General features: G+C 50.2%; 1 protein-coding gene across 1 annotated transcript in view; it reads left to right on the forward strand.

The window, feature by feature from the left end:
- Positions 1–14,076, forward strand: part of LOC140722976 (NACHT, LRR and PYD domains-containing protein 3-like) — a 51,482-nt gene extending 37,406 nt beyond the window's left edge. Inside the window, exons 4-8 of the mRNA XM_073037599.1 lie at positions 4,189–5,926; positions 11,484–11,570; positions 11,728–11,898; positions 12,054–12,221; positions 12,386–14,076. Coding sequence (XP_072893700.1) covers positions 4,189–5,926; positions 11,484–11,570; positions 11,728–11,898; positions 12,054–12,221; positions 12,386–12,473 — 2,252 coding nt within the window. The 3' untranslated portion in view covers positions 12,474–14,076. The remainder of the gene's footprint in view (positions 1–4,188; positions 5,927–11,483; positions 11,571–11,727; positions 11,899–12,053; positions 12,222–12,385) is intronic.
- The last annotated feature ends 2,528 nt before the right edge of the window (positions 14,077–16,604 follow it).

Here is a 16,604-nt window from a genome sequence, read left to right on the forward strand (position 1 = left end):
CACACAGCACTGACAGTGCCCTGACACACTGTGAGACCCCACACACCCCTGACAGGGTCCTGACACACAGTGAGACCCCACACACTCCTAGATAGATAGATAGATAGATACTTTATTCATCCCCATGGGGAAATTCAACTTTTTTTCCAATGTCCCATACACTTGTTGTAGCAAAACTAATTACATACAATACTTAACTCAGTAAAAAATATGATATGCATCTAAATCACTATCTCAAAAAGCATTAATAATAGCTTTTAAAAAGTTCTTAAGTCCTGGCGGTAGAATTGTTAAGCCTAATGGCATTGGGGAGTATTGACCTCTTCATCCTGTCTGAGGAGCATTGTATCGATAGTAACCTGTCGCTGAAACTGCTTCTCTGTCTCTGGATGGTGCTATGTAGAGGATGTTCAGAGTTATCCATAATTGACCGTAGTCTACTCAGCGCCCTTCGCTCAGCTACCTGAAAGGGTCCTGACGCACTGTGAGACCCCACACACCCCTGCCAGGTTTCCGACACACTCCGAGACCCCACACATCCCTGCCTGGGTCTGGAAACACAATGAGACCCCACAAATCACTGGCAGGGTCCTGACACACTGTGAGACCCCACACACCCCTGACAGGGTCCTGACACACTCTGAGACCCCACCCACAACTGACAGGTTCCTGACAAACTGTGAGACCCCACCAACCCCTGGCAGTGTGCTGACACATTGTGATACCCTACACATGCCTGACAGGGTCCTCGCACACTGTGAGACCCCAGACACCCCTAGGAGATTCCTGACAGAATGAGAGAACCCACAAAACCAAGACAGTGTCCCAACACACTGTGAGACACCACACACCGGACAGTGTCCTGACACACTATGAGACTCCACACACCCCTGACAGGGTGCTGACACATTGTGGTACCCTACACACACCTGAGAAGGTCCTGACACGCTGTGAGACCCCACACACCCGTGAAAGGGTCGTGACACACCGTGAGACCCCACACACCACTCCTTGGCTGCTGACAAATTGCGAGTCCCCAAACACTCCCGACAGGGTCCTGACACATTCTAAAACTCCACAAATTCCTGGAAGGTTCCTGACGTGCTGCGAAACACCACACACCCCTGACAGGTTTCCGACACACTCTGAGACCCCACACAACCTTGGCAGGGTCCTGAAACACAGTGAGACCACAGAAACCCCTGAGAGGGTCCTGTAATCTGTGAGACCATACATACCCCTGACAGCGTCTAGACACACTGTGAGACTCCACACACCCCTGACTGGGTCTGGAAACACAATGAGGGCCCACACACTCCTAATAGGGTCCTGACACACTGTGAGTCCCCAAACACCTCGACAGGGTCCTGACACACTGTGAGATGCCACACACTCCTGACAGGATCCCGACAGACTCTGATTTCCCACACAACACTGGCAGAGTCCTGACACACAGTGAGACCCCTCACACCCCTGACAGTGTCCGGAGACACAGTGAGGTCCCACTCATTCCTGTTAGGTTCCTGAGACACTGTGAGACCCCACACACCACCGACAAGGTCCGGACACACTGTGAGACCCGACACACACCGGACAGGATCCTGACCCACCGTGAGACCCCACACACTCCTGAAAGGGTCCTGACACACTGTGAGACCCCCCACACTCCTGAAAGGGTCCTGACACACTGTGAGACCCCACACAACTGTGGCAGGGTCCAGACACACAGTGAGACACCGGAAACCCCTGAGAGGGTCCAGATAAACTTTGAGACCATACATACCCCTGACAGCGTCCAGACACGCTGTGAGACCCCACACACCAGATAGGATTATGACATACTGTGAGACCCGACACACCCCTGACAGTGCGCTGACATATTGTAAGACCGTACACACCACTGACAAGGTTCTGACCCACCGTGAGACACCCCCCCCAACCCCTGACAGTGTCCTGATACACTGTGAGACCCCACAAAACACTGCCAGGATCCCACCATACTGTAATCCACCACGCCCTGCTGACAACGTCCTGACGCACAGTGACAGCTTCTTGACACACTGTGAGACCCCACACACCACTGGCAGGGTTGTGATGCACTGTGAGACCCCACAAACTCCTGACAGGGTCCTGACACACTGTGTGACCCCACACACCCCTGGCAGGGTTGTGATGCACTGTGAGACCCCACAAACTCCTGACAGGGTCCTGACACACAATGAGGTCCCACACACTCTTATTAGGTTCCTGACACACTGTGAGACCCCACAAACTCCTGATAGGGTCCGACACACTGTGAGTCCCCAAACACCCCGACAGGGTCTAGAAACACTGTGAGACGCCACACACACCTGACAAGATCCCGACAGACTACTGAGACCCCACACATCACTGGCAGGGTCCTGACGCACTGTGAGACCCCACACACTCCTGACAGGATCCTGACACATTATGATACCCAACACACTCCTGATAGGTTCTGGACACACTGTGAGACCCCACACACCCCTGACAGGGTCCTGACACACTGTGAGACACCACACACCCCTGACAGTGCCCTGACACACTGTGAGACACCACACACCACTGACAGGGTCCTGACACACTGTGAAACCCCACACACCCCTGACAGGGTCCTGACACACTGTGCGACTCCACACACACCTCGTTGGTTGATGACAAACTGTGAGCCCCCACTCATCCCTGACAGGGTCCTGACACACTGTGAGACCCCACACATCCCTGACAGCGTCCTAACACACTGTGAGACCCTACACACCCCAGGCAAGTGGCCACGTGACAGACGTACTGCCACCTGGCTGGTTGGGGACACGCCACATGCCAATCAACATTTTGTCCCTCCCAACTAATCAATGCACACCTAAATTATTGGTCACCTTAATTGGATTATATCGCCCAGCCCCATGCTATAAAAGGTGAGACTTGTCCCTGGCTCGGTCTCTCTTACAGACCACCTCATTGAAGGTAAGTGCATTGATTTATGTTTGGGAAGGTCTATTGTTTGTCCTGGTAAGGGAGCCGCGGCTATCAAAGATCAAGGGGGATAGCCGTCGTAGTGCTTTTCCTTTGTTCTTTGTATGTGTAACTGTACCCTGTCCCCACACCGCTTCCTGTGTATTGTACAGCCGACCCGACCTTCCCCACACGTGTTAACCCTAAGCGTTTTTTGTTAGAATATTGTAGTTGCTTGTGTTGACCCGACTTCCCCTTGTAAATAAATTCCTTATTATTAAAAATGTGTGTGTGTCCAGGCCTCTACTGTTGAGACTCAAATCACAATAGCAGGGTCTCGACACACTGTGATACACCACACCCTGCTGACAGCGTACTGACACACTGTGAGACCGCACACACAGCTCACAGGGTCTTAACACAATGTAAGACTATACACGCCCCTCGCAGGGTCCTGACAGACTGTGAGACCCCACAAATCCCTGACAAGGTCTTGACACATTGTAAGTCTGTACACACCACTCGCAGGGTCCTGACAGATTGTCAGACCTACACACCCGTAGCAGGTTCCTGTCACACTGTGAGACCCCACACACACCTGACACAGTCCTGACAGATGGTGAGAACCTACACATCCCTGACAGGGTCCCGACACACTGTGAGACCCCACACACCCCCAGCTGGGTACTGACACACTGTAAGACCCCACATAGCCCTGGCAAGTTCCTGGCCCAAAGTAAAACCCCACACACACATGATAGGATTCAAACCCACCCACAGTGCACGTGCTCATCAGCAAACTGCTTCTTTGTATTTTGAATCAGTGACGGTGGGAGGGGAGGGGAAGCTGTGATTCCCCGACCTGTTCTTTGCCAGAATTCCCACTACCCTCTTCTCTATCTCTATCCGCCACATCAACACTGCGGATTAAAATTCCTCCACATGAACAAATGACAGCTGTGACAGTACTGGGAGTTTGTCCGGTACGGGACAGTCGGGGGTCAGTAAACTACCAGGGAAATACTCACCTTCACAGCACAATTATTGTGGAAATGTGATGGTCTGGTGTTTATTCAGACCAGTCAGGGGTCTGTTAATCAAATTTACTTGATGAATCCATTAAAGTAACAGCTCTGAGCTAACTGTTGTGTGCTTAAATACTGAGTTCTGAGTTGAGGCATCTAACAGTTTGTCCACTGTCTGTTCCTATGGAAGATGTTCAACAGAAACACAAGGAGACTCTGCGGGTACAAACTGAAACACTGAGAGTGAACACGATCCTGATGAGGGAGAAGGTGAAGGTTTTCCAGCTGGTTGATCGATACGCTGAGCTCACTGTCATTTCTACTGTTCGAGATCGGACACTGGTGGAACATGAGCTGCTGGCAAGAGGCAGAGACCACGAGGAGTGGAGAGAGAAACATCTCCGCGGAGAGCTGGAAAAAATCCGGAGTGATCAGTTGTTCCAGAGCAGCTTTTCCCGAAGTAAATCCAAATCTGGAAATTCGGCAGCAGTGGCCGGAGTCCCGGGAATCGGGAAAACAACAATGGTACAGAAGATTGTTTATGACTGGGCCATGGGGAAAATAGACCAACAATTCCAGTTTGTCTTCAGTTTCAAATTCCGCGATTTAAACACCATTAACTGCAGAATAAACCTGAGGGAACTGATTCTGGATCAGTATCCTCACTTTGGGAATTTACTGAGAGAGGTGTGGAAGAACCCAGAGGGATTGCTGTTTATATTCGATGGTTTGGACGAATTCAATGACACAATTGATTTTTCTGACAGTCGGAGAGACACTGAAACTCGGTACACATGCACAGATCCTGAATTCAAGTGCAAGGTGTCTGTCATTGTGTACAGTTTAATCCAGCACAAGCTGCTCCCCGGGTGTTCAGTGCTGGTGACCACCCGCCCCACTGCGTTACGTTTATTGGAAAAGGCCGAGATCAGTGTCTGGGTTGAAATCCTTGGATTTGTTGGTGAGGAACGGAAAGAATATTTCATCAGGTACTTTGAAGATCAGACGGTGGCAGAAGCTGTTTTCAAACACGTGAAGGAGAACGAGATCCTGTACACCATGAGCTACAACCCCTCCTACTGCTGGATCCTCGCTCTGGCACTGGGCCCCTTCTTCACACAAAGAGTCAGGGACCCTCAGCGAGTTCCCAAGACCATCACCCAACTGTACTCCTACTATATTTACAACATCCTGAAAAACCACGGCCGTCAGATTGAGAGCCCCCGTGATGTGTTACTCAGGGTTGGTCAGATGGCCTTCAGAGGAGTGTCCGGGAAGAAGATTGTGTTTACAGATGTAGATTTGATCAACTACAATCTGCAACCTTCCCAGTTCCTGTCCGGGTTCCTGATGGAGCTTTTGGAGAGAGAGGATTCTGCCCGTAGCGTGGTGTACACATTCCCACACCTCACCATCCAAGAGTTTGTAGCTGCAGTCGCACAATTCCTGAATCCACATCCCGGGGATATCCTGAAATTTCTCACTAAAGCCCACAGCACGACGGATGGGCGATTTGAGGTATTTCTCCGTTTTGTTGCTGGTCTCTCCTCCCCAATGACAGCTCGGGGCCTGGAGGATTTTCTGGGTCCATTTCTTCATCAAACAACCTGCCGGGTGATTGACTGGGTGAAGGAGGAGGTTACACGCCAGAGTGGAAACACGAGGAGTAAAGCTGGTAAAAGGAGCCTCCTGAACACATTGCACTACCTGTTTGAGTCTCAGAATCGTGGACTGGCTCAGGCCGCACTGGGATCTGTGGAAACACTTCCATTCAGTGGAATGACACTGACCCCGATTGACTGCGTGGTCCTGTCTCATGTCATCGGACTCTGTGATACAATAAAACACCTCAACCTGGAGAGCTGCCACATTCGGTGTGAAGGAATCCAGCGGCTGGGACCCGGGCTGCACAAATGCCAGGAGTTGAGGTAACTTGATTTATCTCTCACTCTGAACTATTACACTGTTCCATTGGGTTGTTTCAAGGTAAAGGAATTTCAGCAAATTTGTAACAAATCAGATTGTGAAAAATTGTGACAAATGACCAGGGAATCGGTCAGTAATTCCCCAAGGAAGGGAGTGTTCTGTGGTTCCTTGTGAAGGGATGTTGGAGACTTCATCAGATCAGTGAACAACGGCCATTGGTTTAATGGTAGTAAATCACAGGAATGGTCGTGTTTCTCACTGCCTGTGACACGTCCATTGACAATGTTCCTTCTCACTGTTACTGACACCCAGACCGACACTGACTACAGCAGGTGGGTCAGAGATTCACACCCCCTTCCCGGTGAGGGACAAGAGAGTGTCAGCAGACTGTCCCAATGCGAAGGAATGAAATACCACTGTCAGATTGTCCACCACTGCCATTCCCTGTTTGTAACTTTGTTCACTGCCAGATACGCAGAGAGAGAGAGGGCGCATCTCCTCTGGGCCGCTGTTCAGACCCAACACACATGTAAAAAATATTATCTGCATCCTATCGTCTTGTAGGATTATCGTTTACCCTTGGAATCCTCCTGTGGGACTTCTCATTCCAAACCCCCTTCCATTCTTAGGGATCTCGTCCCCATCCCCATTCCTCCTGTGGGCTCTCTATTACTCTATCCTCATCCGCCTCTGGGATGTCTTTTCCACACACCCCCCCCCCCTTTCTGTGAGATCTCTCTTCCCCATCCCCCTTCCTCTTGTGAGATCTCTCCTCCCCATCCCTCTTCCTCCTGTGATATCTCTCTTCCCCATCTCCCTTTCATCCTGTGAGATCTCTGTTCCCCATCCTGCTTCCTCTTGTGAGATCTCTCCTCCCCATCTCTCTTCCTCCTGTGAGATCTCTCTTCCCCATCTCTCTTTCATCCTGTGAGATCTCTCTTCTCCATCCCCCTTCATCCCGTGGGATCTCTCTTCCCCATCCCCCTTCATCCTGTGGGATCTCTCTTCACCATCCCCTTTCTCCTGTGGGATTTCTCTGCCTCAACTCCTTTCCTCCTATGGGATCTCTCTTCCCCATCCCCCTTCTTCCTGTGGAAACTCCCCATCCCCCTTCATAGTATCATAAAATCATTGAAGACTACGGAGAAAACAAGCCATTCTCTGCTCTGTGCCGAAACTTTATTCCTCTCATCCCATTGACCTGCACCCAGTCCATAACCCTCCAGACCTCTCCCATCCATGCATCTGTCCAATTTATTCTTAAAGCTTAACAGTGAGTCCACATTTTCCACATCAGATTGCAGCTCGTTCCACACTCTCACCACTCTCTGTGAAGAATTTCCCCCTAAACCTTTCCCCTTTCACCCTGAAGCCAAGTCCTCTTGTAATTTATCTCTCCTAATCTATGTGGAAAGACCCTATTCGCCTGTCTATACCCCTCAGAGTTTTGTGAACTTCTATCAAATCTCCCCTCATTCTTCTGCGCTCCATGGAATAAAGTCCTAACCTGTTCAATCTTTCCTTGTAACTCAACTCCTGAAGACCTAGCAACAGCCTAGTAAATCTTCTCTGCACTTTTTCAAACTTACTGATATCCTTCCTATAGTTAGGTGATCAGAACTGCACACAATACTCCAAATCTGGATTCACCAATGTCCTATACAATCTCACCATAAGATTCCAACTCCTAAACTCAACTTTGATTTATGAATGCCAGGATGCCAAAAGCCTTCTTTACAGCCCTGTCTACCTGTGACGCCACATTAAGGGACCTATGTATCTGAACCCCCAGATCCCTTTGTTCCTCCGCACTCCTTAGTGCCCTACCGTTTATCGTTTATGTCGTACCTTGATTTGTCCTTCCAAAATGGAACACCTCACACTTGTCTGCATTAAATTCCATCTGCCATTTTCTGGCCCATTCTTCCAAATGGTTCAGATCCCTCTGCAAGCTTTGAAAGCCTTCCTCACTGTCAACAACGCCTCCATCTTAGTGTCATCCACAAACCTGCTGATCCAATTTATCAAATTATCATCTGGATCACTGATATAGACAACAAACAACAATGGTCCCAGCACAGATCCCTGAGACACACCACTAGTCACAGGCCTCCAGTCTGAGAAGCAATAATCCACTACCACTCTCTGTCTTCAACCACACAGCCAATTTCAAATCCAGTTTACAACCTCTCCATGGATACCTAGTGTCTGGACCTTTAGAACTAACCTCTTATGTGGGACCTTGTCAAAGGCCTTAAAAATGTCCATGTAGACAATGTCCACACCCTTTCCTTCATGTGCATTCTTGGTAACCTCCTCGAAAAACACTACAGGATTAATTAAATAAGATCTACCATGCACAAAGACATTCTAACTACCTTCAATCCGCCCCTGGCTGTCCAAATCCTTGTATATCCGATCTCTCAGAACACCTTCCGATAACTTACCTACTACTGATGTCAGACTTACTGGCCTGTAATTACCTGGTGTACTTTTCGAGCCTTTTTCAAACAACGGAACAACATGAGCTACCCTCCAATCCTCCGGCACCGCACCCGTGGCGAAGAACATTTTAATTTTTTCTGCCAGGGCCCCTGCAATTTCTACATTAGTCTCTCTCAAGGTTCGAGGAAATATCATGTCAGGTGCGGGGGATTTATCTACCTTTATTCAATGTAAGGCAGCAAGCAGCTCCTCCTCTTTAATCTCTACATGTTCCATGACACTTCTGCTTGTTTAATTCCATATCCGCTATGGCAGTTTCCTGAGTAAACACTGATGGAAAAAAACCTGTTTAAGATCTTCCCCATCTCGTGAGGCTCCACACATAGACGACCACTCTGATCTTCCAGGGGACCAATTTTGTCCTTTACTATCCTATTGCTCTCAATATACTTGTAGAAACCCTTCGGGTTTACCTTCACATTATCTGCCAAAGCAACCTCATGTCTTCTTGTTGCCTTCTTGATTTCCTTCTTTAGTATTCCCTTACATTTTCTATACTCTTCAAGTACCACATTTGTCCCTTGTTGTCTATACTTGCTAAACACCTACTTAACTAGATCGCCAATATCCCTTGAAAACCAAGGTTCACTATTCCTGTTAATTTTGCCTTTAATCCTGGCAGGAAAATGCAAACTCTGCACTCTCAAAATTTCACCCTTGAAGGCGTTCCACTTACTGAACACATCCTTGCCAGAAAACAACTTATCCCAATCCACTTTTCCCAGATCCTCTCTCATTTCCACAAAATTGACCCGTCTCCAATTCAGAACCTTAACTGGTGGACCAGTCCTAACATTATCCATAATTATCTTGAAAATATTTTGGGTCACTGGACACAAAATATTCACCTACACATACTTCTGTCACCTGACCTGTCTGATTCCCTAATAGGAGATCAGGTACTGCATCCTCTCTCGTTGGTATCTCAATATATTGATTTAGAAAACTTTCCTGAACACATTTGACAAACTCCACGCCATCTAACCCTTTCTCAGAGTGGGCGTCCCCGTCAATATGTGGAAAATTAAAATCCCCTACTATTACAACTTTCTGTTTCATACATGGGTCTGCTACCTCTCTACAGATTTGCTCCTCCACTTCTCTCTGCCTATTGGGCGGTCTATAATACAACCCTATTAGTGTGGTCACACCTTTCCCGTTCCTCAGCTCCACCGATATTGCCTCTGTATATGAGCCCTCCGATCATTCCCGTCTACGTCTAGTCAGGGTCTATTCTCCCTGACTAGTAATGCCACTCCTCTCCCTTTCATCCCTACACCCTATCACATCTGAAACAACAGAACCCCTGAACATGAAGCTGCCAGTCCTGCCCCTCCTGCAAACCAACTCTTACTAATAGTAATAATGTCGATATCATCATGTGCCAATCCACACCCTAAACTCATCTGCCTTACGTACAATGCTCCTTGCATTGAAAGAGATGCACCTGAGAACATTTCAATCACGTACAAACCTTTGATATATGTCTATACAAGCAGTCCTTGCATGACCCTTATCCACCTCCACCTCACTATCTGCTCTAACACTCTGGTTCCCCTCCCCCTGCAATCTAGTTTAAAACCCCCGGAGCAGAACTTGCTAACCTACCGGCAAGGATATTAGTCCCCCTCCAGTTCAGGTGCAAACTGTCCAATTCGAACTGGTCACACCTCCCCTAGAAGAAAGCCCAATTGTCCAGAAACATGAACCCCTCCCTCATGCATCATCCCCTCAGCCACGTATTTAGCTGCATTATCTTCCTATTTCTAACCTCACTAGCACGTGGCACGGGTCGCAATCCACCTGTGGGATCTCCCTTCCCCATCCCCCTTCCTCCTGTAGCATATCTCTTCCCCATTATCCATCCTCTTGTGGGATCTCTCTTCCCCAAACCTCTTCCACCCGAGGGATCTCTCTTCCCAATCCCCTACATCAGGTGGGATCTCTCTTCCCCATCTCACTTCCTCCCGTGGCATCTATTTTCTCCATCCCTCTTCCTCCTATGGGATGTCTCCTACTCATCTCCCAACCTCCTGTATGATCTCGCTTCCTCACCCACTTCCTCCTGTCTCGTCTCGTCCCCATGCCCCATCATCCTATGGGATCTTTATTCCCCATTCCCCTTCCTTCTGTGGGATTTCTCTTCCCCGTTACCTTCCTGCTGTGGGATCTCTCTTCCCATCCCCATTCTTCCTGTGCCATCTCTCTTCCACATCCACATTTCCTCCTGTGGGGTCTCTGTTCCCATCCCCCACTTCCACTGGGATCTCTCATCCCCATCACCCTTCCTCCTGTGAGATCTCTCATCCACATCCCCCTTCCTCCTGTGAGATCTCTCTTCCCCATCCTCCTTTCATCCTGTGGGATCTCTCTTACCCACCCCCCCCCCACTTCCTGTGGGATCTCTTTTCCCCATCCCCCATTCTCCTGTGGGGCCTCTGTTCGAATCCCCCACTCTTTTTGTGGGATCTCCCTTACAAATCCCCCTTCCTGCTTCTGGATCGCTCGTCCATCCGACATCCCCCTGTGGGCTCTCTCTTCCCCATACCCCTTCCGCCTGTTGGATCTCTCTTTCCCATCTCCATTCCTCCTAAGTTATTTTTCCTACTCATCCCCCATCCTCCTGTATGATCTTTCTTCCCCGTCCCTCCACTTCCTATCGGATCTCTCTCCCCCTTCCCCCTTCCTCCTGTGGGATCTCTCTTCCCCATCCCCCTTCCTCCTGTGGGATCTTTCTTCCCCATCCCTTTAGCTCGGTTGGGTCTATTTCACTGTGTCCCATTGACATTTCTGCATTTCGATCAGGAACACTTTTCTCTCCATCGGGGAATGAGACAGAATATGTGGAGTTTACAGGGTCACACCGACAGACGAAATTACTGACATTCGGTGAAAACCCTGGCGCTGGGCAATGAGGGACATTGACAGTGATGGGAACTCCGATCAGTGATTTACTGAAGAGTTTAACGTTTCCTGAAATATCCGAGTGAGAGAAATTCCCTCAGACCCATGGTTTGAATCACTTTGTTCATCAATCTGTCTGTTTGTGTTTAGACTTGGGCAAAATGACCTGGGAGATTCAGGAGTGAAACTGGTGTCTGCGGCTCTGAGGAACCCAGAGTGTAAAGTACAGAATCTGGGGTAAGTACCAGAGTGTGGGAGATTGTGTTTACAGTCACTGGGTGTCTGACACTGAACATTAATTTGATCAGTAATTGTGTCACTGATAAACACTGGGGATTTGTACCATCAGCTTTTTCTCTGTGTGCTTCACCCTCTCTCTCTCTCTCATCTCCAGGCTGTGGAATGTCGGTCTCACAGATTCTGGTGCCGAGGATCTCGCCTCCGCTCTCAGTACAAAACCATCACTGACAGAGCTGGACCTGAGTAATAATAAACTGGGAGATTCAGGAGTGAAACTGGTGTCTGCGGCTCTGAGGAAGCCGGAGTGTAAAATACAGAAACTGGAGTAAGTACCAAACTGTGGGAGATTGTGTTTACAGTCACTGGGTGTCTGACACTGAACATTAATGTGATCAGTAATTGTGTTACTGATAAACACTGGGGATTTGTACCGTCTCCTGTCTCTTTGTGTCCTTCTCCCTCAATCTCTCTCATCTCTAGGCTGAGGGGTGTCCGTCTCACAGATTCTGGTGCCAACGATCTCGTCTCCGCTCTCAGTACAAACACATCACTGACGGGGCTGGACCTGGGATCAAACTTGCTGACAGACCGATCTGTCCCCGCTCTCCGCCGCCTCATACTGGCCCTCCCGAGTCTGGAGCTGATCTGGTGAGTGTTTGTGTTAATGTTCAATGTGATAAAATATCAGCGGATCCGCGGGTTTTCTGGTGATATTTGTCTGTGAGTGTTGTTGAAACATTAGCCCCGGTCCCCTGTTACTGACACTGTTGTGTGATCTGTTTATTTTATCTTTATTCTCCCATCTGTTTCAGGCTGGGGGGTAATAATTTCAGTGAGACCGGGACGAAGGAACTGAGATCTCTGCAGGAACCAAGACCCGGACTGAGAGTGGATCTGTGAACATTTGAATGTGTGAACATCCTCGCCCGCGGGATGGGGACATCTTGGCCGATTCCCCGCCCTCCCCTTTATCTCCTGCCCTTACCTTTAATGGTCGCGCGCTGGGGATGATTCCCCACGGTTTTAACGGAACCAGCTTAGGTCTCGCGCTGGGTGTCGCTTGGCGCGGTCCCGCAGTGACGTATTTCCGCCTGTTGTCCGGCGGGGCAGCTTCCGCCTGATGTGCGTGTTCGAGACTCCCACGTGACACCCCGGAAAATTACCCAGACCGGAAGAGCCCGGGGTCCGGGGCTCAGTCTGGCACACCGGTGTCCCGGAGTGGGATTATCCCGGGAGAGAATCCTTTTGCTCCCTTTGCTGAGGACGGTGCATTCGGCAGCCTGGCCGATATAATGATGTTAAATGGACAAATCCCTCGGCAGTGACCCTGGATCTGCAGCGATCCCGGAAACGGCCCTGAAGTGTGATTTTATAATTATCGGTTCCCCGATGCAGAGTGACGGTGAGAAACAGGACTGATTATTCAACCGGTCACTTGTTGTCGCCGGTCAGTTAATTGTGTGTGACTGTGAGTGAGTCGGGAGCAGCTTATTTATTCCCGCACGTCAGCAGCTCACACATTGTTTAATTTACATTTGTAAATTTACTCAGACCCGTGAACTGACACACAGTGAATTTCCCTCCACACGGTCCCATCACACACTTGCAATACCAAACACACAGTGAAGTTCCGTCTGCACCATTCCATCGCTCAATTAATTCCACCCTGCAAAATCTCATTTCAGGGAAGCAGGCACCATCACTTTGCGGGAGACTCCCGGAACTCCCGGGAGAGATGGGATGTCTGCAATAGAGGAGCTCCTTAGCGGTTAGTCAGCTAGTTTAAATAGCGTTAGCTATGATAATGAACGAATGACACCCGTTAAGCTCACCTCAACAGTGTTTTAACCCCCCATGGGCAATAGAAAAGTCACTGTTGCAAACAGTGCAGAGAGCGACACTGTCATCATTTTTGACCCTTAATAGGCAGGGGTACACTTCAGTGTAGTCTGGGGTGAAGTACGTTTTGTATTTTCTTTTTTTTTAATACTCTGCCATGGAGCGCTCTCTCTCCCTCTCTCCCTCTCCCTATCCCTCCCCCTCTCCCTCTTCCCCTCCCCCTCCCCCTCTCCCTCTCCCTCAAAAAAACCGATTTCCGGGATATTGTATATAATTCGCGGGCGTCAGGGAGCCGCTGTCAATATGCGGGAGACTCCCGGGACTTCCGGGAGATGTGGGATGTCCGACGCTTCACTTGAAATGGCCGCTGGGGAGGGAGTGACGGCTTTGGTAGAAGTGAGCACAAGAGAGGGAGGGACGCGCTGATTTAAAATGGGCGAATCCTTGGTTAATGGGGCCGCCAGGGATGGAGTGAGACACTGACTTACAATGGCCACTGTCACACACAGAATCTATGGCGAAGGTACATCCGGTGCCCATGGATGCAATCCCAGGATCGAGTGTGTTACTGATTGCAATAACAGTATTTTAATTTGTGTTTTATATCGTCTTCCATATTGTATATATGTTCTAATTCTAATAATGTTGTCATTGAATAAACTAATGTATACATCTCAGATATTCACACATACACATGTACATGTGGGTTTTGGGGAGGAGGGGTGAGGTGTTTGGGCGGAAGAGGAGTGATGGGACGAGGAGTGGACTGATGAGACGGTGAGCGTGGCGAAGTCACTGACTCAATAGGGGACGGAAAGGGGAGGGGCGGAAGTTCCTGTCACAAACTGGTGGCCGACATGGAGAACATAAAGACGGGGTGAGGAGGAGTGAAACGACAGGAAGGGAGAGGGAGTGATGGGACGGGGAGCGAATGGGGAACGGGAGTGATGGGACGGGGCGGGAGGGGAAGTGATGGGACGGGGAGGGAGGGGAAGAAATGGGATGGAAAGGGAGGGGAACCGATGGGACGGGGAGGGAGGGGGAGTGATGGGACGTGGAGGGAGTGTATATGATGGGACGGGGATGGAGGGGAAGTAATGGGATGGGAAGGGAGAGGATGTAGTAGGACGGGAGGAAGTGCTCTGATTGGACAGGGTGGGGAGGAACAGGATGGGGAATGTGGCGGAGTGACTTTTTCAATAGTGGAGGATGAATGGGTGGTGACATTTCCTTCGCAAATAAGACGAGCTTCAAGAAAGGTGCGGGGGGTGGACGGGGAAAGGAGTAGTGAGGGGTCGGGACGAGGTCAGGGCTGATGGGACGGAGAGTTGAATGTCTCAACGGAGGGAGAGGGGAGCGACTCACTCAACGACGGAGGCACAGGATCGGGTAGGGGAGAGAAATTTCCCTTCAGAAAATGTTCACCACCCAGGATGTGGTGGATGGCGGGAGAAAGGGCAAGGGGCCAGAGAGGGGAAAGGGTGTCAGGAGTGACGGGGTGACTAGGGGAGTGACTCACTGGGTAACAGAGAGAGAAAGAGGGCGAAGAGGAGAGGTGAAGATTGACATCGCAAAATGGCAGCCAACCGGCATAAGATGCAGAGCATCGAGGTGGCAGGGAGAGGAAAGGGAGGGGGAGGAGAGAAGGGGTTTGCGAGTGATGGAATGGGAAAGGGTTTGACAAGATGGTGAGTGTGAGGGAGTAACACACTTCGCGGTGGGGGAAGTGGGAGGAAGGGTCTCACACTGTCACAAAATGGCAGTCGGCAGAAGGTTAAATGGAGATATGTGAGAGCGGGCACCGAGGGGAAGGAGAGGAGGGATGAGGTGTTGAGATTGAATAAACAGGGAGGGAAGTGAGTGGAAGTTGAGGAAAAGGATGTGCCCCATTCTACGATGGTGGGAGAGCGGTTGTCAATGGTAACCATCACAAAATGGCCGCCGGCCAGGGTGAGATGGATGGTGATAGAGGGGAGAGCGAGCGGAGTGTTTCAGGAGTGACGGGATCCGAGGGTGGGAGAGGTCGATTCGTAACAAGGGAGCTGGAACGGGGGGTTTCCCACCGGGAGGAATGTGACTAGAACCGTTATCCTCCTTCCCCCTCCGTCTCCGAAATCCCGCCTTGATTTTTCTTTCGGGCCGAGCCTCAGGTCGCTCGGCCCGAATCCCTCAGACTGTCCCGTGGAGTAGGGGGACGTGTCGTCACTGATAGAGTTAGTGATAGAGGATAGATAGAGTTAGAGTGGATAGGTTTTTTTCCATTGAGAGTAGGGGAGATTCAAAGAAGAGGACCTGAGTTGAGAGTTAAGGGGCAAAAAATTAGGTGCAACACGAGGGGGAACTTCTTTACTCAGCGAGTGGTAGCTGTGTGGAACGAATTTCCAGTAGAAGTGGTAGAGGCAGGTTCGGGATTGTAACCTAAAGTAAAATTGGATAGGTATTGAATGGCCGAGATGGTCTGTTTCCATGCTGTAATTGTTATATGGTTATAAACTAAAACTTAGCGTGTTCCATTAATCGAAGGCTAAAGTTCTCCGTCTCTCACCCCTCTCCCTCTTTCACCCCTCTCCGCCTCTCACCCTGTCCATGTCTCACCCTCTCTGTCTCTGCCCCCCTCTGTTTTCCACCTTTCTCTCCCCTCCCTGTCCGACCTCTCTCATCTCCTGCCTCTCACCTCTCTCTCCCCCATCTGACTCTCATGTCTCTCCCTCTATCAACTGTCCTCTGCCACCTCTCTTCTTTCTCCCCTTTCCCTACCCCCATCTCTCTCCCACCCACCCCCTCTTCCTCACCCATTGCCCCCCTTCTCTTCCTCCCCGTCTGGATCTCCCCACCGCCTACCCCAATACCCACTCTCCCTCACCCCTCTCTCTTCCCCGGCCAACTCTACCCATGCCCCTCCCTCCCTCCCTCTCTCTCTCTCCTCTCTGTCCCTCCGCCAAACACCGAATCTCGCAGAGGTTTGTCAGCGGGATCACGGTGATCTTGCTGGTCAACTGCCTGGTCTCGCTGGGGATCTCCGTCCTCACGGCCATCGCCAACTGCAGGGACCTCGAGTGCTGCGCCGCACAGCCTCCGGTGAAGAGTGGGATTTTCCTGTGCACGGGGGGTGCTGTGGGCGGCGAGGGATGGGGCATGGGTACAAGAGATGGGGCAGAAAAGGAATAAAAGGGTGGGGAGAGGAGTAGAGAG

This window comes from Hemitrygon akajei, unplaced genomic scaffold, assembly GCF_048418815.1.
Source record: "Hemitrygon akajei unplaced genomic scaffold, sHemAka1.3 Scf000096, whole genome shotgun sequence".
Lineage (NCBI taxonomy): Eukaryota > Metazoa > Chordata > Chondrichthyes > Myliobatiformes > Dasyatidae > Hemitrygon > Hemitrygon akajei.